General features: G+C 43.4%; 4 protein-coding genes across 6 annotated transcripts; 3 read left to right on the plus strand and 1 right to left on the minus strand.

Moving 5' to 3' along the window:
* LOC8059225 (signal recognition particle receptor subunit beta) lies at positions 249 to 3,624 on the plus strand. Of its 3 annotated transcripts, none has more exons than XR_002453484.1 (7): positions 249 to 539; positions 1,207 to 1,289; positions 1,654 to 1,740; positions 1,883 to 2,031; positions 2,358 to 2,489; positions 2,867 to 3,257; positions 3,349 to 3,624. XR_002453484.1 is itself a non-coding variant. In XM_002448806.2 (6 exons), exons 1-6 carry the CDS (start codon positions 410 to 412, stop codon positions 3,054 to 3,056), a joined length of 771 nt encoding a protein of 256 aa, XP_002448851.1. In that variant the 5' UTR covers positions 249 to 409; the 3' UTR covers positions 3,057 to 3,622. The 3 variants fall into 3 exon arrangements, 1 of the variants encoding a protein (XP_002448851.1); XR_002453485.1 differs by having other exon boundaries at positions 2,867 to 3,253; XM_002448806.2 differs by having other exon boundaries at positions 2,867 to 3,622.
* On the plus strand, positions 6,265 to 9,244 carry LOC8066529 (dof zinc finger protein PBF). The gene is made up of 3 exons (XM_002448807.2): positions 6,265 to 6,511; positions 6,747 to 6,836; positions 8,055 to 9,244. The coding sequence occupies exons 2-3, from the start codon at positions 6,780 to 6,782 to the stop codon at positions 9,018 to 9,020; spliced, it is 1,023 nt and encodes a 340-aa protein (XP_002448852.1). The 5' UTR covers positions 6,265 to 6,511; positions 6,747 to 6,779; the 3' UTR covers positions 9,021 to 9,244.
* LOC8067567 lies at positions 15,138 to 19,107 on the plus strand. The gene is made up of 3 exons (XM_002448808.2): positions 15,138 to 16,010; positions 17,826 to 18,607; positions 18,747 to 19,107. Exons 1-3 carry the CDS (start codon positions 15,315 to 15,317, stop codon positions 18,913 to 18,915), a joined length of 1,647 nt encoding a protein of 548 aa, XP_002448853.1. The 5' UTR covers positions 15,138 to 15,314; the 3' UTR covers positions 18,916 to 19,107.
* Positions 19,517 to 24,090, minus strand: LOC8079953 (mitochondrial substrate carrier family protein C). Its single transcript, XM_002450041.2, has 7 exons — positions 22,912 to 24,090; positions 21,940 to 22,357; positions 21,642 to 21,786; positions 21,279 to 21,394; positions 21,128 to 21,206; positions 20,714 to 20,947; positions 19,517 to 20,347 (listed from the first exon to the last, which is right to left on the minus strand). Exons 1-7 carry the CDS (start codon positions 23,783 to 23,785, stop codon positions 19,991 to 19,993), a joined length of 2,223 nt encoding a protein of 740 aa, XP_002450086.2. The 5' UTR covers positions 23,786 to 24,090; the 3' UTR covers positions 19,517 to 19,990.

Here is a 27,790-nt window from a genome sequence, read left to right on the forward strand (position 1 = left end):
CTACAGTCAGTAGTCAATCCCTTCCCTTGCATTGCATGCATGTCAATCCCTTGAATTGTGTATGTTTTGAGGATGGTATGAATGTGATCGGAATGAATTTGGGTCCCGTTCATCGAACTTATTAAACAACACAAAATAATGCTCCGAACAAATGTGCCGATGTGCTTCATAACGCCCAAAAAAAAAAGGACGGACAAGATGGCCGAAACCCAAACCAAACAAAACCAAAGAGCACGCAAGGCATAGGCCGGCCCGGCCCGGCCCGCCAAACCCACGCTCACTGGACGGCAACGGCCCGGCCCGCAACCACCATTTCCCTTTCCCTCGTGCCCAACTCCCCAAGCGAGCGACTCCCACCGCCACCGCCACCGCCACCGCCACCGCCGCCGTCGGCCATTTCCAAGCAGCCATGGACGAGTGGGTTCACCAAGCCGAGGTGTGGGTGCGCCAAGCCGAGAGCTGGATCCGCCAGCAGCCTACGGAGCAGATCTATATCGCCGCCGCGGTGGTTGCCCTCACAATCCTGCTGCTTATCGTAGGTCTCTCTCTCTCTCCACCATATTATTATAATATGGGTAATTAAAATGGGGTGACCGACTCCATGCCCTGGATCATATGGGAGCTGATTTGGGCAGTGGAGGAAGAGGCTATAGTCTGATTAAATTAAGCAACTACAGGAGAGCAAGCCACAGTTACCTAATTTATGCATGGGGGGAGAAACAGTATCGTTTATAGCTGTATAAATTAGCCAATCTTTGGAGTTTGTGAACAATTATAGTAGGTGTGCTTAGAAAGGAAGAACGTAGTGGAAATTTTGAGCCTTGGTTCATTCAGACTCTGAGGTGCCATTGTGCCACAAGTTCCAAGACTTCAACGGATAATTGAGAATTGGCCCCATGGTTTTATGAGCAAATAGTTAGTGTGCATTGTAAATTGTCCTGGCTCGATGATTTGAACATGAGGTCTCTGATGATGGCATGTTTATGTTATGAAGTGAAGAAGGGTTTTGCTTTTTGTTCAGAGAAGAGATACGTTGATCTACTCCCTCCATTCCAAATTGGGTATTATAAGTTGTCATGTGTCATGCTCTACATATTATCTGATTCAGCCATGTTGCTTCTCAAGATCTATGCTTTATCATACAATTCATTGCATTAGAGTGGTGAGTGCTAAGCAATTACTTTGTCTGCCTCTCTGTTTCCACAGCATCTTGTCTGAAATCCTCGAAGCCAAATACTATAGTGCTATCCGGCCTTAGTGGCAGTGGCAAAACTACTATTTTCTACCAGGTAACTGCTGTTCTTTTCGTCTGTGCGGTGTAGGGTTTTACATGTTAAGGACAAGGTTATAGTATCTAGTTTGCAAAATAATCTTGTCTGAACCTCATTTTTTGCATAAAATTCTAGCTGGACATCTCTTTCTTGTGTGGTTGGATTTTGTTTTTACATATAGTGTAGTTGGTTTGGTTTGATTTGACTATGCTCATATCTGATTATAGAAGCACTGCATTACGATACCATTAAAAATCAGGATTATTTATTTTTGTTGATTTTGTCTATTAGACCATTTGGTATTTATATCAATACCATTGTAACAGGTAGTTGGGTCGTTACTATCTTTTATTTATCTGCTAATTGCCTAATTCTGTGTCAGCTTCGGGATGGATCATCACATCAAGGAACTGTGACTTCAATGGAAGAAAACAATGACACATTTGTACTGCATTCAGAGCAAGAAAGGGTAAGAAACTTGCAGAGTTAATTCTTTTTCAGACATATTGAGATAAAAAAATAAAATGGATAGCCTAGTTTTTTTTATGAAGAAACATGCATTTCTTGACTGCAACATTTTTGCTAAACCTTCTTCCTATTTCCCTTTTCAGAAAGGCAAAGTAAAACCTGTGCATGTTGTTGATGTCCCTGGCCATTCAAGGCTCAAGCCCAAGCTTGATGAAGTCCTGCCTAAAGCAGCTGGGGTTGTTTTCATTGTTGACGCTCAAGATTTCTTGTCTAGCATGCAAGCTGCTGCAGAGTAATTTTTGTGCCCTCTGTTTTAGTATTTATCAAATAACTTTGGTGTCTATATCATCTACTTTTACTTCCTTTTGTGCTGGATTGAAATTAGCAGTGTGATTAGGAGCTTTATTCATGTCCCAAGATTGCATAAATTATTGTGTTTGATTAATTTCTTATTGTAGTTAACAATGTGTGACTAGCAGCCTTCTCCATATTCTCAACATTTCATAACAATTACTCTGTTTGATCATTTGTTAATGTTATTAAAATCGCAGAAAAATTACTCTGTTTGATCCTTTGTTAATGCTGTTAACATTGCATAACAATACCATCCTTTTGCAGGTACCTGTATGACATTCTGACAAAGGCAATTGTAGTGAAGAAAAAGGTTCCTGTGCTTATATTCTGCAACAAGACAGATAAAGTTACAGCCCACTCAAAGGAGTTCATAAAGAAACAGTTGGAGAAAGAAATGTAAAGGGCAGCTCTCTCATCCCAACATTTATGGTACTTGCACAATTAGAATTTGAATGACTCACCCACTAGTCAATAAATGTTTATTGTGAGAGAAAAACACTGCTGGCTGGCAGAAAATGTACGGCTGATAAGACAAGCGAACGGGCTCATGCAAAGATATATAGAATTTATTTGGGTTGGGGAGTAGTAGTAGTAGTAGTAGTAGTTCTTGCATATCCCCTTTTCTTATCCCAAACAGATCTATGATCCCGATATAACTCGTAGACACCTTTAAGGGAGCATGCAAACAACATGTGCACCAGTCTCCAACTGATGTAAAATATTTTATAAATTCACAAGGTTTTTAATGCCTGCCCTTCTTTCCCATGTTGTAGAAACAAGCTTCGGGAATCAAGGAATGCCATATCATCAGCTGACATCTCTGATGAAGTCCAGCTCGGGGTCCCTGGAGAGGTATTCAACTTCAGCCAGTGCCAGAACAAGGTGGCTGTTGCTGAGGGTGCCGGTTCGACCGGTAATGTTTCAGCTGTCGAGCAATTCATCCGTGAACATGTGAAGGCGTAGATTGTTCTTATTATTCTCAGGGCTGTGAATGGTTCACCTGATGAGGCAAGACATCCAACAGAGCTTCATGAGCTCCTCTGACGATGTTTTCAGGCACAATCATATTCTGCACCGCTTCAGCTAACCCATTACCCATGTTAGATGCATTCCATGTTGATTGTTAATTAACGCTTGGCAGTCATCGGGTATGAATAGAGGCAAGTAAGAACCGTCTCTGGCCATGTTTATTTTGCTTGCTAAGGTTGATATTTCCCTGATTTTTACCAGTCTCTGTTCTAAACTCTGGTTGTAGTTACAAGCAAAAGTCCAGATCTGATCAAAAGCGTTGGATGTGAATAGAGCATGTTAAGAACTGACTGTGTGTTTTTCTGAAGCAACTGTTTTATATGGTGAGACGCTTATAAGACAGGCCTCACCTTCCGGAAGTGAACACGGAAGGCAATTGGATAGCTTGGAGTATTGATGTAGTCTCAGAAACATATGGTGTCTTTGTTGGGCGGCTGTGCGACAGAACACCATTCCTATTCCTTTTATATTTGAAAATGAGCTCTTATTTCATTCTCGCTCAGTACATATGTTTGAGAACGGTCCATGGTAGGTAGGATCATGCATCAATATGAATTTCGGTTCCTCAAACTGCAGTCTGGGCGAGCGAAGATGGAACCCCCCCGCCCCCCCCCCCCCCGACCCACCCCAAAAAAAAAGAAAGAAAAAGGATTGATATTGTAGGAATTGGATGGGAGGATCAGAGCACTCACAATGTAGACTCAATCATGAGTGTAAAGTTATTTATTGCCTCGAACAATGTAGACTTACAGTCTAAATAAGACTTAGTCTTATTTTTTCTACCTCTTTCTTCAATAAATATGCTGCCACATCAGCAAAATACTATAAACAATATATAATTAATTGTCTTGGACTATGTATTAGAGTCTTACATTGTGAGTGCCCTCAGGTCTATAAGGCCCTGTTTAGATTGGAGATGAAAAATTTTTGGTTGTCACATCAGATGTGTCGGAAGGATGTCGGGAGAGATTTTTAGAAACTAATAAAAAGACAAATTACATAGCTCGTCTGGAAACTGCAAGATAAATCTATTAAGCATAATTAATCTGTCAGTAGCACATGTGGTTACTGTAGCACTTAAAGGCTAATCATAAACTAACTAGGCTTAAAAGATTCGTCTCGCGATTTTCAACCTAATTGTGTAATTAGTTTATTTTTTTTATCTACATTTAATGTTCCATGCATGTGTCCAAAGATTCGATAGGATGGATGAAAATTTTTTGGGTGGAGAACTAAACAGGGCCTAACTAAAATTTTGGTAACAGTAGTACTCAACCAATCATAATTCATAGACTATATACAGAAGATGATGTAGTATGAAGGATGGAGCTACGTAAGTATTACGTACTGCTGGACCAAACATACGTGGAGCCACTCGGTGAGCGAGGTTCTTTTCGATGAGCAGCTTCATCGCATATATATACTAGCTAGCCCAGTATCTTTCTTAGTGTTTAATAATACCGCTACATCTATCACTACTCACATTGTTAAGCATGATAGGAACGCCTTTTCCCTTTTTTACTATTCTTTGCAATCCAAACAAAAAGCCTCCGCCTCTGTCCCTCATCACCCTTAAGCCCTAGTCTTCCCAGCAGCTACAGCCCTCTTCCTTATTCTTCACCTGCGCCCTTCTCCCTCTTATGGCCGCTCTCTTGTATCCCACCTGCTATTGCTAGCCCAGCCAGCCATCGTTTGTCTCTCAGCTCCTGACTTCAACCAACCTCACACTGGATGTGGGCTAGCTGGGCGTGCATATGGTGCCTCTGTGAGGTCGCAAAGGCACCGTATGCACGTCACAAGGAGGAGCTAGCAATGGTACGTGGGGATCCCTTTTGTGGTAGCAAGAGCACCAGTAAGAGGGTGGACACATGTTGTCACACATTTTACCTTCAAATGATATACACAACAAATTCAATGGTGACGATCTAGATTATGCTTTAGTGCAAAAGTACTCCTAAATTAAAAGAAATGTATGTGTCCCCTGGCAACCATGCATAGAACCACTAAGAATTGGCAATAGAGAGTATCAGACACCCCAAAACACTGTGACACCACATAGTGCCAAGAAAGCCATGATCAATTGTTCAGAACGACCAGAAGGCGTGGAAGTGTCAATCTAGAAACATTCTAGTTTGTCTATTCGATGGGTCTGGATCTAGTTTGTCAAAACTGGCTAAGGCCTTATTTAGTTTCTAAAAAAATTTGCAAAATTTTTCAGATTTTCCGTCACATCGAATCTTTAGACGTTTCCATGAAGCATTAAATATAGACGAAAATAAAAACTAATTATACAGTTTACCTATAATTTGCGAGAATAATCTTTTGAGCCTAGTTAATTTATGATTGGGCAATATTTATTAAATATAAACGAAAGTGCTACGATGTCCATTTTGCAAAAAAAAAAGAAGTAAACAAGACTTAGGCCTTGTTTAGATGCAAAAAGTTTTTGGATTTTGACACTGTAGCATTTTCGTTTTTATTTGACAAATATTGTCTAATTATAGAGTAACTAGGCTTAAAAGATTCGTCTTGTGATTTACAGATAAACTGTGCAATTAATTATTCTTTTTATCTATATTTAATACTTCATGCATGTGTCGCATGATTCGATGTGACGAAGAATCTTGTAAAGTTTTGGTTTTTTTTTATAAGCTGGTTTTAAATTTGGCGAGCCGCACGCACAAAGGTGCGTATGTGGGAGATGCACGTTCTGTGTGCTTGTGTGATGCCGTGTTCTAGATCGAAACTGATGTGACTGTCACCACTGTCGTTTGTTTTCCAGGGAGGAAAGGGGGGAAACAACGTACCATGCATGCAAGGATGAGAGAGAGGCTTGTAGTGCAAGATGCGTGCGAGCACTGCTGCACCGTCGAGCTAGCTTTATATATATATATATATATATATATATATATATATATATATATATAACAAAATAAATTGTTAGACGACTCTCTGCCGTTTCTGTTGTATGCGAACGGATCGGAAGAGAAGAGCTGCAAGGCATCTCGATCGGCGGGCGCGACATCCACAAGAGTAGCTAGCTAGAGCATGGCTCTCATGCCATGCTCTGCGTCATCAGCTAGCAGACGCGCCGCGCGGTTGCTTTCACGGAAATCCGCCGCCGTTTCCACTAGCTCTGGCAGGCTCTCCATACATCTGCATGCCCAGCCTGCAGCCCACTGTATCTGTATATGGCTGGACCCTGCTTCACACCATCGATCCAACATCTCTCGCTCACTCCGATCCTCCTCTCTATAAAAACAACAGCTAAAGGATCGATCACCATCTATCTCTCACAGTCGTCGTCGTCACAGCTAGCATCATCGATCACCGATCCGGCCACCCCAGAGACGATCGGAACGAAGGCCGCCCGCCGGCACAACATCCGGGTCAGTCCTCCTTCTTGATTTGATACAGGTTTGCATGCATGGTTGCCAGATGTGTTGATTTTCAGAGATTTTGATTTGATTGATGCACAGCATGGGTCTCTTTGCATGCTTTATATTACCTGAGCTAGCTAGGATCGATCGATAGATCCATTTATCCTTTAATTTATTTGGTGGGCGGGTGATGCATGCATATATGTAAGTGCTAGCTTGTTCATGTATCTATATTTTGCTACAGCTTAATTAGCGCAAGGAAGGAAATTAAGATTCCATGGACATGAGCTCCAGCAGCACTGCAGCAGCATCGTCTCCCCAAAACCACCAGCAGGTAACTTGGTGCTCTAGCTCCATCCTCCCTTTTTCATGATGTTGCATATATATATATATATATATATATGTGTGCAAGGTACTCGTTACATATATAATGCATGAATATTCTCCATGGACCAATATAATCGCCTTCCAAGTTAATTCAAAGTTTCCTAAACTTTTTTTATTTATTTCAGCCTCTTGATTTGGTTTTCTATATATAGCAGCGTGCATCGTTAATAAGTATCTGGAATTTATTTAAACAAAGTTGTCACTGCATCTTTGGGGCGATAGGCCATGTATCTTCTTCTCTGACTTTGGCGACACTAATGAGATTAAGGTTCAGTGTTGGTGCTCACCATAGTCCTGTCCTGTGTGAGCCTTGAGGGATCGATAGAGAGGATGAGACACGTTGGAGTGTCTAATTTGTGTCATGAAGGTGAGATGCATACATTGGCATATCGATCTAAAAGGGGAGCTTAGGCAGTTAGGCGTGGTAGGGTTGTCTCTCAGTATCCAACACTAGTGAGCAAGGAATTCGCACTAGTGTGGGGCTGGGTGAGGGCAGGAGTGTGTTACTAGTAGGTGTGGTAGTCACGGCACCGTAGGCTATAGGGAGGTGGAAACGAGGCGACTCGAGGAGTGTTTAGGGTCAAAAGGGGTTGCAAATAGACATTGGATTAAATTGATTGGAGTCCAAAATTTTGGTGCCAGGTTTCATGAAATACACAAGTGGCTAGATATATAGGTCCTATGGGATGATGAGATCAGGAACGACAAAGGTGGGACCTATAAAATACATATTTGGTTTTGGTGTGTCATTACATATGTACTAGCACACAACACAATAATCTACTCTCTCTGTTCCAAATTATAAACCACTTTGATTTTTTTGGTTCACTATTTTGTTATGTATCTAGATGCATAGTAAAATGAATATACCAAAAAATCAAAACGACTTATAGTTTAGAATGGAGGAAGTACCATAAAAATTATGATTGTGGTTATCACACGTTCTAGCTACGATAGAAAATCATCACTTTATTTCCATCTAAAAAGTTAGTGCACATTTCTTCGATGATTTTGAACAAGCTTGTGCTCCATGATATTTAATTTGTTAAATTAGAAAGTTGGGTGATAAGTGTAATTTTTATTGTTATTTCTCTTTGCTTTGTGGCGCTAATAATGGCTCTCGCACATGTTAATAATTTGTGCATCCACAACTTATTTGGTGCAGGAGGCGATTGTGTCATCCCCCATTATAAAGGAGGAAGCTAGGAGCCCAAAGCAGGCACAGGTCACACAACAGGCAAGTGGCAGCGGGGAGCGTAAGCCACGACCGCAACTGGCTGAGGCGCTCAGATGTCCACGCTGCAACTCCAACAACACCAAATTTTGCTACTACAACAACTATAGCACGTCGCAACCACGCTACTTCTGCAAGGGCTGCCGCCGCTATTGGACACATGGCGGCGCCCTCCGCAATGTTCCCGTTGGCGGTGGGTGTCGCAAGAACAAGCGCACCTCTGGATCCATCTCAGCCTCTGGCACCTCATCATCCTCATCGGCTGCCTATGCACCATTATCCCCCAGCACCAACACCAGCTCTAGCAAGATGAGCATCAACACACAACTAATGATGGTGCCTAACATGATGATGTCCACCTCATCGATGACAGGTTTATTCCCCAATGTGCTCCCGACACTTATGTCGGCAACTGAAGGCGGTGAGTTTAACTTTACCATGGACAACCAGCATGCCTCCCTGCCCTTCACGCCAATGTCACTGTCCAACCAGGCATCAGTGCCAGTGCTGGCCGCGGGAGAGAGTGGGACAATGCCATCTTTCCTAGAGATGCTGAGAAAAGGGCTTCTTCATGGTAGCAGTAGCTACGACACAGGTCTCGCGATGAGTGACGGCAACAATGGAATGGACATGTCATTTCCACTACCAGCATATGGTGCAATGCATGGGCATGGGTTGAGTGGCTCAACCACTAATGATGCCAGGCAGCTAGTAGGGACTCAGCAGGGAGTGAACACTGGAGGTGGTTTTGTAGGATCAACTGGAGTGCAAGAGGAGGAGGAGGAGGGGGATAACAAGGCCATGGTGAAAAGTAACAAGAACAACAATGGTGGGTCATTGTTGGACCGCTACTGGATCAAGCCCAACAACAACAACAACAAGAGGCAGCAGGGGTAATGTGCCAAGTTGTGGAAGTGTTGCTACTGCAAACAATGCAAATGGGTACTAGTACCATTAAAGTTAGGAGAGTCTAGTAGCCTAGGATGCATGCATTTTTTTTATTTAGTTTTGGTCATGATGGCAAGTCATCATGAATCACCCTTTTTGTTCATTTGCATGCTTTGATGAGTTGCAGTAATCTATATATCATTGGACAAATAATTATTTATTTGGACCATCAATTCCAGTGGATATTTTCTTTGTTTCTCCAATTCTTTAATTAGCTAACTAGCTAGTCTATAGCTTTTAAAGTTTAGTACTTAATTTGAATGGATGAAGCAACCTATTTAACATGCATTTGGTAGCTAGAACCCTACCTATGTACTATTGGTATTAACAATTTGTTGCTGCTGATGTCTATCTTTTGATTGTTTTATTTCTTTTATTTCAACTTTCAATGAGACAAATTAACAACCCTTGGTATACATGAGTATATGCATGGACCTCTTACAGTATTACATATGTGCATGGTACATAACTACTGCTACTTGCTTCATATATACTATAGTATATATATGGCAGACATAAGTTATGCATGTATATATAGTATATGCCACACATAATTTATGCATGTTCCACAAGGTGACATTGTTCTTCTTAAGGCACCTTAGTTGTAAGATCTGATAGATCAACCAAATATATATCTATAGAAATAGGATCCACATGTTATATGATTAATCATATATTATTAACAATATAGAGATTGTATTAGAAATTAAAAGAATAAAATAATGCAATACTAGCTAGGAAAGTTGCAAGTTGAATAGCGTGGCACGCATGCCTTGGCTTCCCAAGAGAATACAATACACTGGCAAGTGTCGTGGCCATGAGGTGCTTCATTGGATTTGAACTCCTACTAGGTTTTGCATGCAAGTTTTCCATCCTTGTATATAGTACCGAAAAGACACATTTTTCTACTTCCTACCTGTGCCATTGCTATATCATTGTACATATAATTCCTACGACCTACCTAGAAATTGGATGCAAAGATAACACACTTACACAAATGCAAATCAATCTAGAGTTGCATTGTAAGCTGTGGACTTGTTTGGCATAGTTTTACTATGAGATCTAGGTCAGATATGTAGTCTAAAGAAAAAATACATATTTGTAGTTGTGGTTAGTATAAATTTAAACAAATGGTATATCTAAAAGCAGTTTACGTTCTTCTATATCCAAATTCAAGATTTCTTAGATTAACCTATTCCTGAAACAATCTGTAGATCTCTTAAGTGATGTCAATGACAAGTTCTCTTAGTGAGAAGGTATGTTGCTCACCTTGTCATGCATGAAGTTGAATTAGATGATCAAACCATCCCATTGGGCTTGGTGAAACCGATAGCTTTGAGCTAACTTTCACTTGCTTATTTCTTCTTGATGTGTGTCCTAGGGAATAATTTCATTTTCCCATCTTGGGTCCACATTGACTTGCTTATATGCCAAAAGTTCACTCCCATTGCACCTTGTGTTCATGCGGTCAACGACACATGTATGGTGCAACGGGAAATTTTCCTATGGTGAGCGAATGTGGTGCGATCAACTGATTTGGTGAGCGATTGTGAAATTTTCTTGCGTCCCTAGTCATCTATTTTTCCAATCTCAACCATGGTCATGACTCCATGCTTGGTCTTCTCAATATGTGATGTGGATGTAGGGAAGGTGGGCGTATGTATATGCATGGAAGCTATGTAATTGCATCAAGCAATGCGCTGAAATGCTGACTATTTGTTTCTCCACTATGTTAACTCATATTGCAAGGTCTCATTACTTGCATTTTTTGCTAGTGTGCACAAGAATATAGTAACTTGCTCTTCTAGTGAGATGGATCTGTAAGTAGTTATTTCTCACGCAACATGTGGACCAAAGCTTGGAAAACTTCATCTTCCATACGGAAAATCCTTTTGCTAAGGCTCTCATGTATGGTTTTGATGTGTGTATGGGTTTGTTACTACATGATGGTTGTGATGAATCTCCTATGCTAGGGAGGACAAATAACACAGACTCATCGTCATTTTGGGAATGGTGGTGATAGTTTGCATACATCCATGGAAAAACGTGTTGTTTGTTTATTTTACCAATACTTGATGTTTGAGAATGTACAATAAACAACCAAATTTTACTTCTAGTATTTCTATCAGCAAAGGAAAATGAAATTATGAGACTTATGAGTCACCATATGAAGTGTTTGATTAGATCTTTTTTTGCAAACTATTTGATCAGATCTCTTGATGTGCTTGTAGATGACCCGATGGTGTTGGTGCTTCTACGGAATGCATACAAACAAAGGAAATGTATGCTTGGAATGGTGTGTTTGGGCTTCGGCGGATTGTAGATCAGCAAAAGAAATGTATGCACGGCATACACATGTGTCTATATATATAAGCACTTTAACACTTGTAATAGCTAGCTTTGCTTTCAATGCTGTGAAGTTGTTTAGATTTAAAAAAATGGGAGCAGCAAACAGTTCCTTTGTTTCACCTTAGCTTCTACCAAAGGCCATCTCATCTGCCTTCCTTTGTTTTCAATTCCTATATGTCGACGAAAGCTGGTCGGCAGTCTACCTTGGGGTATACCCACGGTAGTAGTTTATCGGTAGACGGTGCGCAAACTACGAACTCGATGGTGACGCAAGACACGGACAAGCTTTTTATCCAGGTTCGGCCGCCGAGTTGGCGTAATACCTACGTCCTGCGTCTGGTTGTATTGATTTGTGTTGAGAGAATCTCCTGTCCTAGGGGGGTCCCTTGCCCCTCCTTATATAGTCTGGAGGGCAGGGTTACAGATCTGGAAACTAATCCTAGTCGGTTACAATTGCCATGGATAATTCGATATCAATTCCTATTCTAACCGACTAGAATCCTGCTTGATCTCCACATCTCGTTTCCTTGCGCGAAACTCCAGGTTGTCGGATCAAGCCTTGTACTCGTCTCGTAATGGGCCAAGCCTCCTTGCCGAAGTCTAGCCGTAAGGGTATAGGGGTTTATACCCCCACAGCTAGTCCCCGAGCACCATGTATTGTGATGTAACACGCCGTCTTGAGCTTCTTCGATCAGTGAGGCTTGACGTCTTCAATAAGTGGGAAAGTCGCCCAAACAGTTGCAACGGTTCTTTGACCAACTCAAAAGACAGTTGATCAACATTGACGTCGAAGAAGCGAGTTGTTCGAAGAATGCATGGTGCTCTAAATTAAAAAAGATTTCTTTCCTGGTGAAGTGTGCCCACTTTACTTTTTTGAAAGGTTTAAACATCAAAAAAGCAAGCATATTCACCGCAAGGTGAAGTGTGCCCACTTAGTCCCCGAGCCTGGTAGTAGGTGACGTAGGCACGTGGTGCCAGGGTCAAAATCCTCAAAGAAATTCTGTAACTGAGATGCATCGCCAGATGCATCGTACCGATGTAGTCCCCGAGCTTGCTGGAAGGCGAAGTATGAGCCTTGTAGCAAGGTCTAAAAAGTTGAATTTACCAGTCCGTCTGCAATTGAATAGACTAATCGACCAGTCCCCGAGCATATAACGCTCGGTGGTCGGTACAGTCCCCGAATTCTCAAATTGGTGGGCTGGTCGACCAGTCCCCGAGCGTATAGTGCTCGGTGGTCGGTACAGTCCCCGAATTCTCAAATTGGTGGGCTGGTCGACCAGTCCCCGAGCGTATAGTGCTCGGTGGTCGGTACAATCCCCGAGCTAATAGACTGGGCGACCAGTCCCCGAGCGTCGAGTGCTCGGTGGTCGGTGCAGTCCTTGAAGTTCCGAGCTAATAGACTGGGTGACCAGTCCCCGAGCGTCGAGTGCTCGGTGGTCGGTGCAGTCCCCGGATTGTTAAATTGGTGGGCTGGTCGACCAGTCCCCGAGCGTATAGTGCTCGGTGGTCGGTGCAGTCCCCAAGTTCTTAAATTGGTGAGCTGGTCGACCAGTCCCCGAGCGTATAGTGCTCGGTGGTCGGCACAGTCCTCGAGCACGGCGTAGGGACCGGTGGACAAGTCCCCGAGCGTGGTTGGGAACGTAAACGTGCTCGGTGGTCGGCACAGTCTTCGAGCACAACATAGAGAGTAGTCGACAAGTCCCCGAGCGTGGTTGGGAACGTAAACGTGCTCGGTGGTCGGAGCAGTCCCCGGGCACAGCGTAGGGAATAGTCGACGAGTCCCCGAGCGTAGCTTGTCGACTGGGCCAAACCCCTGAAAAATAAATATAAAGAATAGGTAGTACATGATGTATAAATAAACTTTAGATAAAAATCAGTACTGAGATAAGTTTTAGATTTTTTGTTATAAAATTAGCACAAGTAGTTAATTCATCCTAGAGTTTGTACCAGCTCTGGTCTAGCCAACAATCAGCATGAGGTGCGGAACCTAGACACGCGTGGGATTGCCAGCCTCGCCAGAGAGCTACTGCCGACCACCCGAAATGCAGAGGGCGGATCTCGTGCACGTGTAGGGAGGAGTCGGAGACAGTACCGGCTCTAGAAAGCTCGTGTAGGAGAAAAAACTAGTGTGGCTAAACAAAAAGTTGTTTTTGAAGGATAATAAAAAATATTATGCAAAAAATAAATAAGATATTAGAAGTGTACTTATCTTTGGATGAAAGTCTGGTCGGTGACGACAAAATTGTTTGGCCCTCGAGCTTTTGGACTTGTTATCGTGACGGTGGTCGCGGTTGTCGTAGCGCCGTTCTTCGCGGCGATTATTATTGCGACTCGTGGTCAGAGCAAGTAGGCCAAACAACTTGGTTGATAGGCTGAGCAGGTCGGTGTCGTCGATCTGCCTCCCTTTGTAGCAGAGAAGCGGCGACGCGTTGTCGGCGTGGTCGGAGACGCTGCTGGTGTGGTCGAAACCGTAGCCAGCGTGGCTGAAGCCGCCGCCGACGTCGATGAAGAAGTGGTTGGCGCAGATCGGATCAACACCTGCTTCGTGGTCATGGCGGTGAAGTTGTTGAAGCTGACGGTGAACGTGAAGTCGCCCGCCATGGCCGCGAAGTCGGGGATGATGGCCATCTTGTTCGTCGGGAGAGCTGTACGCACACCCCCTACCTGGCGCGCCACTGTCGACGAAAGCTGGTCGGCAGTCTACCTTGGGGTATACCCTCGGTAGTAGTTTATCGGTAGACGGTGCGCAAACTACGAACTCGATGGTGACGCAAGACACGGACAAGCTTTTTATCCAGGTTCGGCCGCCGAGTTGGCGTAATACCTACGTCCTGCGTCTGGTTGTATTGATTTGTGTTGAGAGAATCTCCTGTCCTAGGGGGGTCCCTTGCCCCTCCTTATATAGTCTGGAGGGCAGGGTTACAGATCTGGAAACTAATCCTAGTCGGTTACAATTGCCATGGATAATTCGATATCAATTCCTATTCTAACCGACTAGAATCCTGCTTGATCTCCACATCTCGTTTCCTTGCGCGAAACTCCAGGTTGTCGGATCAAGCCTTGTACTCGTCTCGTAATGGGCCAAGCCTCCTGGCCGAAGTCTAGCCGTAAGGGTATAGGGGTTTATACCCCCACACTATAGGATTAGAGAAGTATGTCATCTCAATTCCTGAGTTTTTCATTTTCCTATACTTTTCCTCTCCAACAATCCAAAGGGGCCCTAATGTTAGGTAAGATATAGATTTCTAGTTGAGCCTTCTGACAGAAAAAATTTCTTTCTACTTTGGTAAACATTACATGAAAATTATTTATTGTTAGCAAACGTGCTTGCGTGCTATAACAAAACCTAATACGAACATGAGCCATAAGTAGTCTAATATGTACGAGAGGCTGTTTTGAAATTTTTAAAAGTGGGTTGGCAGAAACTCTTAGATCAAGATAGGTGTATATACATGTGCCTTACTCGCAACATCACAAAATGATTCAAGAATTTGAAATAATTCACCCATTCGATAGAGAGGATAGTGTGCCTATTAGTATTTAGCGGAGAGCTCTTCTTAACCGTTGTACTCCCTGTGTCTTGTAACATAATACATCCTAAGAACTTTTGGATAAATTAAGAGAGAACAAAAGACACATAATCCTCATTTTTATTACCTAATCAAACACTATCGCCATTGGTTGATAAATGGAATGTTATTAATGCAAAATTGGTTTTTGTTCTTCTAGAATGCATTATATTTGCGGGGAGGCGCGTTTCTTTAAGGGTAATGTGTGTGTTGAAGTGGAAAGAAAGAAAGAGGAACGTTCAGCCCGACTCCCCTGATTAGAGAGAGAGAGAGAGAGAGAGAGAGTTCGATCCCAGGCCTGTGTGGACTGGTTCGTGCGAGTCCGATGATGGCCGGCGGCGACGACCTGGCCGCACTCCACGAGCAGGTCGCCCTCGCATCCTCCGCCGCCATCTCCGCCTCCGATCTCGACCTCGCATTCCAACTCCAGGTCGCCGAGGCCATCCAAGCCTCGCTCCGCTCGCACAATGCCGCCGCCCCATCATCTTCGTCGCAGGCCGCCCCCGTCCTCCCCGTCCCCGAGCCCTCCTCCGACGCCGCCTACGCCTTCGCGGTCCAGGCCGCCGACCTCACGCGCGCCGAGCAGGACCGCCGCGACGCCGAGGCCTGCCGCGCCGCCCAAGCCCGGGTCGCCGCCTCCGCCCGCATCGCCGCGCACGACGCCCTCTTCGCCCGCGACCTCGCCGCCATCCCCGAGGATCAATGGGCCCACGACGGCGACTACTTCGAGCGCCCCGTCGACTCCTCGCCCCGCCCGCTGTTCCGCGTCTTCTCCAAGGGTATGCCGAGCAGGGACGTCGTGGGCCCGCGGAACCGGGATCCCAGCGTCGCCGTGCTCGCGGTGGCTGTCTCCAGGACGCAGGGTGGGGTGGTGCTCAGGATACAGAAGCCGGTGGAGCGCTTTGTGGGCGGCCGCATGATTGTGGAGGTGATGGCGCTGATGGAGGGCCTCGACGCCGCCCTGGGATTGGGCATCCGCAGTGTCACCGTCGTCACTGGTTACCGCCCACTCTACAACCATGTATGCCATGACGACTCTTTACCCCTCCCACTTCACCTATTTTATTCTAGTTGATTGAGAGATATGGTCAGTCTAGTTGAATCAATACTAAAAAAACTATTTTTAGTAGATCTGTTGCTGCTGTTCCCATGTGCTTAGGATGTTTCCCCTGTTCAGTTCTGAATCTGAGTGGAGAAGCTAGCACAACTGTACTGTCTGCTGGATATGATTTGGTTCTTTACTTTAGATTTTAGATTATAAATGCTTGTAACTATTTATCTAAACTTGCACTGGCTGTCGGCCTTATTGCACCGTAGCGGAAAGAGGATATAACCCATCAGACTTTTCCATTGACAGTCAGTTCTCAATAGTCTCTGTATTATTGATGATTCCTTCTTTCAGTTACCAGTTCGAACTGAAAACAGTGTACTGTCTTTGCTACCCTCCTATTCATCATAGACATAAGAAAGTCTCTCCTGCTCGGTTCGTTTAGAAAAACAAAAACATAAGAACGTGTTAGAATTTGATATGTCAAACTTCCTTAACCTTTTGTGGTTTGAGTGCATTTCTTTATTCATATCTTGACCAATACATCATGTTTTCAGTCAATGGGCAGTTAACTAAGATGGCAGTCTAAAATTGTTCAGTACTCACACACTCTTCCCCGTGTTTCCCTTTCCTCATCCCTGTGTTTGGACTCAGGTTTTGGTCCCCAGATGGTTTTCTTGGGGGATGTGTTACTGGATCCTTTGGGATTTGGGATCAATCTGTAATGTGTTTTTTGAACTCTTTTCTCTCTCTTTATTTCAAAGGCAGAGCTCCTGCCCATTTTCGTTCAAAAAAAGTACTCACAAACACTCCACTGTATGTAACACTAAAATGGAGTGTTTTTTGTAACACAACTGCATGGTGTTAGATGTTTCAAGTCATTTGTTCAGCAAGAACTTGTAAACTTGAATGGCGATATGTGTCTGGTTCGGTGCCAATCTTTGTTGCTTAGATCTTAGGCATAGGCCGCCAAGAGATATTGATACTAGTTGATTGAGTTGCCTAAGAGAAACTTAGTTTTACTGTTTTAGTATATTTGGTGCTGCTGTTTCCATGTCCTTAGGGTATTTCAATGTCTGTTCAGCTCTAAATCTTACTGGATACTTATGTGAGTGGAGAAGCTAGCAGCACTGCAGTGTCTACTGGACAGGATTTGGTTGGACATTAGACCTTAACATATTCTTGAAATGAGTATTTTGTGGCGCCATGATCCCAACTTGTCTGAACATGCATTGGTTGTCTTACTTATTGCATGGCAGGAGGGAAATGATATATGAATATGATGGATCAGACTTTTTTCATTGATAGCCAGTTCTCAAGAGTTTCTGTACTTGATAGTTCCTTCTTTCAGCTACCAGTTTGAACTGAAAAAACAGTATTTTTTTTTTGCTACTTTCCCTATTCATTCATAAGAAACATAAATAAGTGTTAGAGTTTGAGATGCCAAACATCACTAACTTTGTGGTTTCACTCCAGTCATTGGGTAGTTTCACTAAGATGTCAGTCAATTATCCATTACTCACAAACACTAAACTGCAGCATTTGTTGTAATACAACTGCATAATGTTTTGAGTCATTTGTTCAGCAAGAAGTGTAAATCTGGAGGATGATATGGATCTAGTTCAGTGCCAGTTTATCTGTTGTGTGCATTGCTAAGTAGAAAACTTCTTAAGATTTTTTTTGTTCTGGTCTTATGATGACATCTGCGTACCCTGTATGTGCTTGACAAACCATAATAATTCACTCTTTTGATCATATTTTCCTAATATATACTCTGTGCATTTGCAGATGCTTGGCATTTGGCGCCCATCTGGGAAGAAGCTGGCAGATATGATGAATCAGGTTCTGTCAGTCCGAAAGAAGTTTGATCAATGTGAAGTCTCACTTGTTGAGCCAAGCCAAGTCAGCTATGTCGTAAAATTAGCAACAGATTCACTAACTGTTCAGATCGCCAAAGCTCTTGCTGCCAATGCTAGCAAGGAGAAAAGAGAAAGCTGCGCCATCTGCTTGGAAGACACTGACATTACCAAAATCCATGTGGTTGAAGGTTGTGCACACCACTTCTGCTTCTCGTGCATGAAGGAGCATGTGAAAGTTAAGCTGCTCAATGGAACTCTCCCAGCTTGCCCACAAGAGGGATGCACCACAAAGCTAAGTGTGGAGGGTTCAAGGGTATTTCTTTCGCCACGGCTGTTAGAGATCATGGTGCAACGCACGAGGGAAGGACAGATCCCTCCAGGCCAAAAGATTTACTGTCCATATCCCAAGTGTTCAGCCTTGATGTCCTTGGGGGAAGTGATCCATCCGATGCAAGAGTCCTCCTCAAGGTACACAGCTGCTGATGCTGCCACATTGAGGAAGTGTGTGAAATGCAGAGGCTCCTTTTGCTTGAGCTGTAAAGTCCCATGGCATGATAGCATGAGTTGCTATGAGTACAAGATGAGGTACCCCCACGCTCGCCCAGAAGATGCAAAATTACAGAACCTGGCAAGGCAGAGGCTGTGGCGCCAATGTGTGAAATGCAAACACATGATCGAACTTGCAGAGGGCTGCTACCACATGATCTGCGTGTAAGGCCTGTTCTCTTTATTCCATATATTGCACAGCGCAAGTACTGTTTTTTTTTTTTTAAAAAAAAACGCGCTTATTGTATGTGCCAGTGCTAAAAAACCTCCGTTGTTACGTCTGTTGCTGCTTCTTGCATTGCAGGTGCGGCTATGAGTTCTGCTACACATGTGGGAAAGAGTGGAAGAATAAGAAAGCAAGCTGCTCCTGCCCGCTGTGGGATGAACGCAACATCATCAGAGAGGAAGACGATGATGACTACGAGGAAGACGATGATGACTACGAGGAAGACGATGATGGTCTTTACTACTAGATAGAAGGCTGTCACAATTCCTTTTCCTTTATGTTATTGCAGCTACTACGTACTAGCCTGCCTTGCAAGAGTTTTAGTATCCCTATGTATGCCTAGGACTAATGTACTCCTATATAGAAGGTTAAGTATAATGGAACCTACTAATAATTAAGATGCAGGCGCAACATCATCAGAAAGGTATTTGTGGCCCTAGCTTAGCTCCACTGAATATCTGGTGTTTGTGTATGTAGATGTAAACAGCCTATTGAAATTGTAGTAGGCATCGGCGATGCGGACTTGCAGAGCCACTGCATGCAGGCATGTTGCCCGACCCTGGCCAGCTTGCTTATGTTGTAGTCTTTGCCAAGAGGGAGAGAGGTTGTTGTACATCCTAACCTATGGCGGCAGCAGATGGCAACCGATCGATCGCCGGAAGCTGTGGCCGTCGGTAGCCAAGGTTGAGGCTGCAAAGCGCGTACTGGGCGAAGCGCAGTTCAAGTGGAGAGGGCTTGCTGGTAGAGGGCGTTCAGGATCTGGTTCTTCACCTCGAACCACGTGTCTCTCTGGGACTCGGTTCAGCATCCCCGTCATCACCATGAAGAGTTTCAACCACCAAAAACAATCAGGTCAAAGCCAATTGGTAACCAGGGTAAGCACAGCTGCAAATTTACATCACGTTTAACAAGGAAGGCTATGGATCATCGCTAAACAACAAACAAGAAGCGAGCTGTCCTGTCCAGCAAAAGAACAGCAGCTCCAGCAGTGCCTCTATCCTCTAGACCTTTTCTCGTCTACTGTACTATACAGCCATCTCGAGGCCTACAGGCATGGAAATTCGGAAAATTTCCAGAGGGGAAAAATATGACAACCTAAAAATTGGATTGAAGGTGCCAGATGTTCTGTTGCTTCTCTGCAATATGGATGGAAAATTTCCAGTTGTGTGGTTTCAGTTTCTTTGCACCATACATGTATGACAACCTAAAAATTGGGTTCACAAGGACGGTGGCAGATTTTCTGTTGCTTCTCTGCTATAAATTTCCTGTCGTCGGGTTTCAGTTTCTTTGAACCATACATGTTAAACCAGGTCAAAGGTAGGTTATCCTCTGGAACCCACCATGGTTTTTTTCTCCTCTATTGATTCTCTGGACTTGCTCTCATCTTCGATCATCGCCTTCTTGGCAAGCTCGTAGCCTGCAAAGTTCATTGCACCAAGAGGGGCAATCCAGAAGAAGCGGGGGATCGCACCCTTGAAAAGCCCAAGTGGACCCTCATTTCGAAGGATGGAGAAGACTATCATCTGCATAGACACTGGTGTGCCTGGAGGGGCAGTCATCATCCGCGTTTTCATCACGTCAAATGGAGTGGTCACTATTGCCGCAAGTCCTCCAGACAATGCTCCAACTGCCACTGTTTCCCATGCTTCCAAGTCTCTCTTCAAAACATGCTGTGCTGCCTGCAAAACCAAGGCGGACATCATTAAATATGTCAATATAAGCAAGGCATAGTGGAAATAACATGACAGATACAGCTACAATTTACAAATTATGACAATCAAAACCACTAGTGGCACTAGTAAGTGGTAACTGACTAAATAAGTGAAAATTTCTACCCCTAACGCAGCTCCATTTGGTACCAACTTTCATGTGTAACAAAGAAATCAAGACACAGGTAATTACATATGCAAGTAACAAACTTCCATTACGCTGCCTTTCTAGAGTGACTTTTTTTTGTGTGTTGGGGGGGGGGGGGGGGGGCAAACTGTGCATAGGGATTTGAGAATGCCACTTAGGTCTGGTGAAAACATATAAACTAGGGATACCTTCTTAGCTTCTGCATAGAGGCACATTCCAGCAACATAGAACGGAACCTCGCGACAGAGTGTGGCCCCAGTGCCACGAAAAAAACCCTTTGGGCCATCTTGTCGCATGGTGCCAACAATTGCCTCCCCTACATTGTTGAAGATTCCAGCTTGCAAACGCTGCTTAAGAACCTCGCAAGGTATACGGACTGCAGTCCCTAGGACTGTGCTGCAGAAGGAAGCCATTGATTGCACCTATGGAATAAAAAGCCTATCATCAAGCAATTCCACAAAGCACAATAATTATTGCAGAGACCAGAAAGTTTCTGTTACAAATACTAAGTTCTGTTCCATCATGAGATCTATAAGGTGCTCCAGGTCCCTTTATTGTAAAGAATATAGAGTTTGCACAAGTACTGGAGCAGTAAATCATACCTGAATCTCTGGAAGTGTCGGAGCGACATTAATTAACACAAGCTTGGTTGCTTCAAAGATTCCTGTCCTCAAACCATGGCTGAAAATGACAGGATTTGAGTTTTGTAGCCTACAAACAATTTTGCATATAAACCAATTAAATAGCACAGACCTTGAAAATTGGCCGAGAATTGCTGGGATAGAACCCCGATACAATCCCTGAAGCCCAATTTGTGGAAGCTTTGAAATGAGCTCTGGAAATGAGAGTGTAGATGCTTGGACACGTGTCTGATACATAAAAAAAGATAAAGAATTGAATTTGGGTATTTTGGTCGGTAGACTGAACTTCTGTTATCTTATACTAATCCATGAGGTTACAGATAATGCATTGGCATACCACATACATATTGATTCGTGATGAGCAATCAGTCATCATAATAAAGGAAGATCTATACACAGAGAGCTCCTAATTAAAATGTGCTTTATTGAATCACTTGTTTGAACTAAATTGGTATAAACAAGCATGGTACTGTACCTTCATTGAATCAATAGGATGCAGCAGAGAGGTAGAGAGCGCACTTGCAAGACCTCCAGCTAAAGCAGACTTCAAAACACTTCCTGTGGATATTTCTATAGGTGGGGCAACAGCAACAACAGTAGCAGCTTCAAACCAGATGTTCCTGAATGCATTTGCATGTGAACAAAAAGTAAGATGGAAAAGAGAGCACCATATAATGTTAAAAGATAGTCAGAATTGGTGATAATTGCAGAGTCACAATTCACTAAAGCCAATTCAAGCACAAGTTTCTTCGAACAGGATACATCAGACATACCGAGGATCATCCTCAAGGCGTTCTGAAGGAAGTAGAAGCATGAAGTTCCGGAAATGGCCATATGAGATTGATCCTTCTGAATCAGAATTTAGATACCGTAGCATGGCAGTGGCATTATCTTCATTGGCCGGAAGTCCAGCACCTTTCAAGGAAGTCAAAATTTGATTCTTGTGAAGTGTTCCAGACTTGCTCAAACACAACGTGGTATATGCTCGGAGAATGGTTGCCTCCTTCTGTTCCATCAAGGATAAAAATTGCTTCCACCCAATTGATTTCGAAAAGAAGTTGCTTCTTGTATGGCGGAACAATTCTCGAGCATACCTCCTTGGTAACCGCCTCTTCCTCATTGCAATTTCGAGATCTTCTAGAGTGACTTGGCCATCACCATCTCTGTCTAACTCTTCAAAGAATCGCTTTCCTGCAGCAGCAGAACATCAGTTACAAATATCACCTTATGATCCAGCTAATACATAAAAAGAGCAACCTTTTCATAAGTATCACTATGTTATGCAGAATGCTGAATTGCTGAGGCACCGATTAGAGCCATAGTTGAAAATCCTATGATGGATATACACCGTAGCTTGACTAAAAATGTACTAACAGGAAAAATAACAGGACGGTACTGCGCTGTTGTTGCATAGATCAGTTAAAATGTCCGATAGGCATATCTTTGATAGTAGCTCACCCAAATTTTCTAGATACAGTGGTACAATAATGGATAACATCAGTACAGATTTTAGAGTCTGCATATTTGAATAAGTCTAGTGATTAAATTGTGCACAATATAAGAACTTTGACATAAAAACTGGCATTTCAGCCTTCTACAGAGGACTGACAGTCACTGATCTAATTTGGTGATTCCCCCAACTGGTTCCATATGGTAAAATCAATGCATGATTGGCAATTACAGACCATGAGCCTACATACTGAAATGAGAACACCTCTCTGTTGGGAAATGAAAAATGATGTTACCTTCAATTTCTGCATATCTGAAGAAGTCTTGCACTGAGAAAAGCTTCTTCTTGTCAGGATGTGCATCCGCCGATGTTGATGATCTGCTCACCAGCTGCGGGACTAATTCAATGAGCTCTGTCAGTGAAACTGCCGATAGCGTAGACCGCAGACGCTCCACATTCGACAAAGGAATGTTAAGCAGCCGGGCAGGCAATTTCTGTGCTGGCTGCTGTGTACCACTAGCATTGTCCACCGCCTCGCTGTCCCCAATTCCACCACCATCCTCCTGGTCGCTGTCCACAATTCCAGCACCATCCTCCTGGTCGCTTACTGGTGCTGGTGCTGGGACAGGGGACGCACCGCTCATGATCCTTGCTCGCGGCGGCGGTGCCCCAACCTTTGCAAAGCCCAGGTTAGAAAGGAACCCATCGAAATCGGCCCTCTTCCCATCGATTATCTTCCTGAGAACCACAAATTGCTCCAGCTGTCGCGTAGCCATACCAAATTCTTCACCTTTCTGCCTACAGGCATCCTCCAGCAAGTGCAGGTTGTGGGCGACGGCGTCGAACGCAATGCAGAGCAGGAGCTCCAGCTGCTGCTGTGGGGTGCCGCCATTGCTGTGATCCCAGTGGAGCGGCGAGAAGTGTTTGCCTGCCCGTCGCTTGGGCTTGAAGCATCTGGCGAATGACTTGAGGGGCTTGTGGAGGAAGTTGGTGACCACGACGTGGAGGTGGACCAGGCAGTCGGCCCCGGGTTCCTCCTGCTGCTTGGGGTTGGGAGTGGGACTGGAATTGGATCCGGGGACGTGGATGACAGGAAGGTGAAGGTGCGCGATTGCGCCACGGGCGGCAGTGATGAAGGCCTCTAAGGGGCGGTCGGGCGCCATGGGCATCAGGGGCAGGAACTAGGTGGTGATTCCTGTCCGGTGGCGGTGGACTCCGGCGAGCGGCGGAGAAGGCATAGCAGCAAGGCAAGTGAGGCCCGCCTCACTCAGAGAGTTCTGAGTGGGCGGCAGCCGTGTTCTTGTTCCACTGGGAGAGACGAAAGTAGCTAGCGGCGGGCAGGCGGCGGCGGAGGCCGGCCGTGGTCGGCGGTGACAAGGAGGAGAGGGCCGAGGTGGAGCTGTTGCAGACGAGACGGGAGGTGGAGAAGCGAAGCGGCGAGCTGAGACCATGAGAATTCAGGAAACTGCAGAATTAAATTAATTTCTCAGGGGAATGAAATGGATTACGTTCAGATAGATCTCCTTTTTTGGCATTTGTTTCTGTCCAGAATAACTAGGAGAATGTGCTTTCTTTTATTTTTAAAATAAAAATATACTGATTTTTTAAGAAAACTTAGAAATTTTCTAAATACTTTTTAACTTGGGAAATTGTTTTATCAGCCTACCTACCTACCTAATCGACTGCAACGATATGCCAATAGTGACCAAAAAATAAAGTTCTAACTATTTGCAGAAAAAAATATAGGTATTTTTAAAAGCTTCATTAGGAGAGCTTGTTTTAAGAATTTATACCATGTATAAAGATATAGACTAAACATTAGTATTATATTTACTCTTATTAAGACGGCTAGGCTCGGCCGGAGGCCGGCGTGTCCACGTGTCCTGTGTTACTGTTCATGGGATGGGAAAAAAACAGCCCCCCTCATCTCAGAAAAAAAAAAAAAAAACGTTACCAAACTCTTCACTCCCCGTCTCCTCCCGATGCCAGACGCCAGGGGCGACGAGATGGCGACGGCGCCGACGCCGGCCGCGAGCGGCTCGCCGCGGGCGCCCTCCTCCTCCTCTGCCTCTTCATCTGCCTCCTCCTCCTCCTCCTCTTTCAGTCCTCCTCCTCCGTCGTTCCTCATGTGCTCCTGTGCTACAGGAAACCCTAGGTGCTTCTGCTCGAGGACCCCAGCTGCGCGTGCCCTCTTCCTTTGCGCCGGCGGCTCAGCTCCGCAGCTGGATGTGGCGGTTGCTGGCCCCTCCACCTAGGGTTTTGCAGCGGCGGCGGCGACGCCGAGTCATCCCCTCCTCGCTTCTCTCTCTGTGCGCACAGGCTCAGTCACCAGGTATGGATGGATATGGGCACTTCTCCTACCCTATTTGTGCTTGATCTTTAGTGTTTAGTCTACTAGATTCAAAGATTGTTTTCTTCGGATTTCTAATCTGCTCAGCATGCGGTTGTGGTAGGTTTGCTAGGTGGTAATGAATTGTTTCTTTTGTAGATTAGTGCCTTCTGTGTTCCCCTAACTGTGAACCTTGTTTTATAAATGTTTCATGGTAGCCGATTAGCGCCGCCGCTGCTGCCAAGGCCAGCTGGATCGGCAGCTCACCAAAAAACACATGGACTCCCCACACTGACCATATAGCCTCATTTAATTTTTCTACAATTCATATTATTCTTACCCTACTAGAATTCTTCTATGGTCTTTCTGCCGCTGAAAGATGTTTCTTATGCATCGTGTGTCTGAATTCCTAGCCAATAATATATGTCCATATTTTGGTTCCCATCTAATGAAAATATATATCCCTTTGTTCCTTCTCTACAGGTCTGTGGAGCTAGCAAAGCATTATTCTCACCTCCATGTTCCAAATGTCCTTTACTTTTGTATATTCATTTACCCTTTTTTTAATTGCTTTTTTTGCAGATGTGATTTGTTAATGTATATTGATTGTTAGCCTGCTCTTAGGCAACCACAGAACAAGGTATATCTCCTTTAGTTATGAATTTCTTTCTGTAGCCAGTAATATGCATTGGGACACTGTTTATCTTCCTTACCAGTGAGCAGACTATACTACTAAAATGAGGATTCATGATATTTTTTTCCCTCAGCATGCCAGATGCTTTGCTAAAATTTTGTGCTACATATGTTGGATTCATGAGAACTGTAATACTTTGTTTGTTAGGTAATAAATTGTTAATCCATACTTAAGTTCATCATGCCTCATCAAATGGTTAGAACAATTATCTAAGTTTGAGTTATGCAGTTTTGAGTCCAATTTTTCTGCAAAGAGGCACTTCTGCAGCGACTGCTTATTTAGCAATGCAAATTGGAGATCGAATGTAAGATTCATAGCTAACTAAAGGATTCTCGGATGGAAGCGACTGCCATGTCGCCCTGAATTGCTCTGGCCATTCGATCTTCCGTTGGATGGCTGAGATTGTGTGCAGCGGATTTTGCGATGGAAAAACTGCATCACAACCACAACTCTAATTCTTCTCAGCCTATAAAAATGAAAACTGCAAAGATGTTAAACCAGTATAGACGCCTGCTTCCATGCACTTTCCATTATTTCGTACTCATGTATCATTCGTTGTGTTCTAGATTCAATGTATGATAATAGTTACATATTATTTATCCAGGACTCCAAGGACAACATTTAATCTTCTAATGTTGCATCCACGCAAAATGCACACTGCAGTATGTGCTTTTGCCTTAACCACTAGATAAATGTTGCCAATACAATCAAAATTTGCAAAGGCTATCTCCTGCATAGATTAATAAATTTTTCAAAAAATGGTCTTTCTCCTTGTTCATGTATTTCCATGACTTGAGACCAATGAACAACTCCAGTTCCTTAGTTCTCAGGCTATAAAAATGAAAACTGCAAACATGTTAAACCAGTATAGACAGCGCCTGCTTCCATGCACATTCCATTATTTTCTATTCATGTATCATTTGTTGTGTTTTAAATTTCCTGTATGTTAATTATTCACATGTTATTTTTGCAGGACTCCAAGGACATCATTTCATCTTCTAATGTTGCGTCCGTGCACAAAGCACACCGTAATATGTGCTTTTGCCTTAACCACTGGATAAATGCTGCCAATACAGTCAAAATTTACAAAGGTTATCTCCTACATAGATTAATGATTTAAATTCCTCAAAAATGGTCTGTCTCCTTGTTCATGTATTTCCATGACTTGAGACCAATGAAATAAAAAGACCATACATGTGCAAACAACACTGAATTGTTTCCTTGTTGTACCCTGCAGGATCCTAATTTCAAAAAACAACTGTTTGTGGAAAGTTTCCCTGAAAGGTGAGTGCTTGTGAGAATGCATTACATGAATATTTCTACCCGTTTCTACTTAAAATCTCAGAAGTGCTAATACAAAATTGACTGATGACCTTCCAATCAATATTCTGGCTCATTTTCAAAGCCATCCTCAATAGTCATTACGAATGTTTCATGTCTTACATATTGTTTTCCTTTAAAGAATGAGAGGTTGCTCTACTCATTCTTTTTTCTGGTGATGCAAATTCATATCTATTTGTATACACTGGGTGTGGTTTTCTAATTCATTGGACAGACTAAGTCCTTGTGCATGTTCCATAGAGTATTGTTTACATAATCAAAACCAATGATTAATCAGTTCTTAGCTATTCCATTTTTCCACCAATTGTGTTTTTTTAAAAAATAGATATTGTTTTACATTTCCACTTCATTATAAAGAAAACACTAATGCTACTTTACAAAACTTGAAATCTCATAAGCCATTGCAACATCAAACGAAACAACATCTTTCAATGTCCGCCTAAATATGTGTGTCTAGCTAAAATCTCTCTCTCTAATGTTTCAAGAATATGGTAATATCACCATCTAAGAATACTGTACTTCCCTTCGATGTTGAGTTTCAGTGGAGGTTCTGCTTAAAGTCAATTTTCTTTTAGCACTGGCGTGTCTATAACAGTCCAAACCAGTGTACTTGTCCCCTTTTTTTCACTTCTGCAGATAATGATATGCAGCATTCCTGTGTGCTCGAGAAAAAAAAAATAATCTGCTTACAAAATATGCAAAATATCATTTACATTGTCACATATAGTATAGTTTTTTAGTGCTATGTTCAAATTGGTCTTCGTGTGTACAAGGAGCATGTAGTAAGCAGGGAAGATCATACATTTACCA

The sequence above is a fragment of the Sorghum bicolor genome, chromosome 5 (genome assembly GCF_000003195.3).
Source record: "Sorghum bicolor cultivar BTx623 chromosome 5, Sorghum_bicolor_NCBIv3, whole genome shotgun sequence".
Lineage (NCBI taxonomy): Eukaryota > Viridiplantae > Streptophyta > Magnoliopsida > Poales > Poaceae > Sorghum > Sorghum bicolor.

Coding starts and splice junctions, on each gene's coding strand:
- LOC8059225 (XM_002448806.2), top strand. CDS start 410: ATGGACGAGTGGGTTCACCAAGCCGAGGTGTGGGTGCGCCAAGCCGAG. Junction 1,741..1,882: donor TGCATTCAGAGCAAGAAAGG/GTAAGAAACTTG, acceptor TTCCCTTTTCAG/AAAGGCAAAGTAAAACCTGT. Junction 2,032..2,357: donor AGCATGCAAGCTGCTGCAGA/GTAATTTTTGTG, acceptor ATCCTTTTGCAG/GTACCTGTATGACATTCTGA.
- LOC8066529 (XM_002448807.2), top strand. CDS start 6,780: ATGGACATGAGCTCCAGCAGCACTGCAGCAGCATCGTCTCCCCAAAAC. Junction 6,837..8,054: donor CTCCCCAAAACCACCAGCAG/GTAACTTGGTGC, acceptor TATTTGGTGCAG/GAGGCGATTGTGTCATCCCC.
- LOC8067567 (XM_002448808.2), top strand. CDS start 15,315: ATGATGGCCGGCGGCGACGACCTGGCCGCACTCCACGAGCAGGTCGCC. Junction 16,011..17,825: donor ACCGCCCACTCTACAACCAT/GTATGCCATGAC, acceptor GTGCATTTGCAG/ATGCTTGGCATTTGGCGCCC. Junction 18,608..18,746: donor TGCTACCACATGATCTGCGT/GTAAGGCCTGTT, acceptor CTTGCATTGCAG/GTGCGGCTATGAGTTCTGCT.
- LOC8079953 (XM_002450041.2), bottom strand. CDS start 23,785: ATGCCCATGGCGCCCGACCGCCCCTTAGAGGCCTTCATCACTGCCGCC. Junction 21,395..21,641: donor ATCCTATTGATTCAATGAAG/GTACAGTACCAT, acceptor TTTATGTATCAG/ACACGTGTCCAAGCATCTAC. Junction 20,348..20,713: donor TCTATGCAGAAGCTAAGAAG/GTATCCCTAGTT, acceptor TTGGTTTTGCAG/GCAGCACAGCATGTTTTGAA.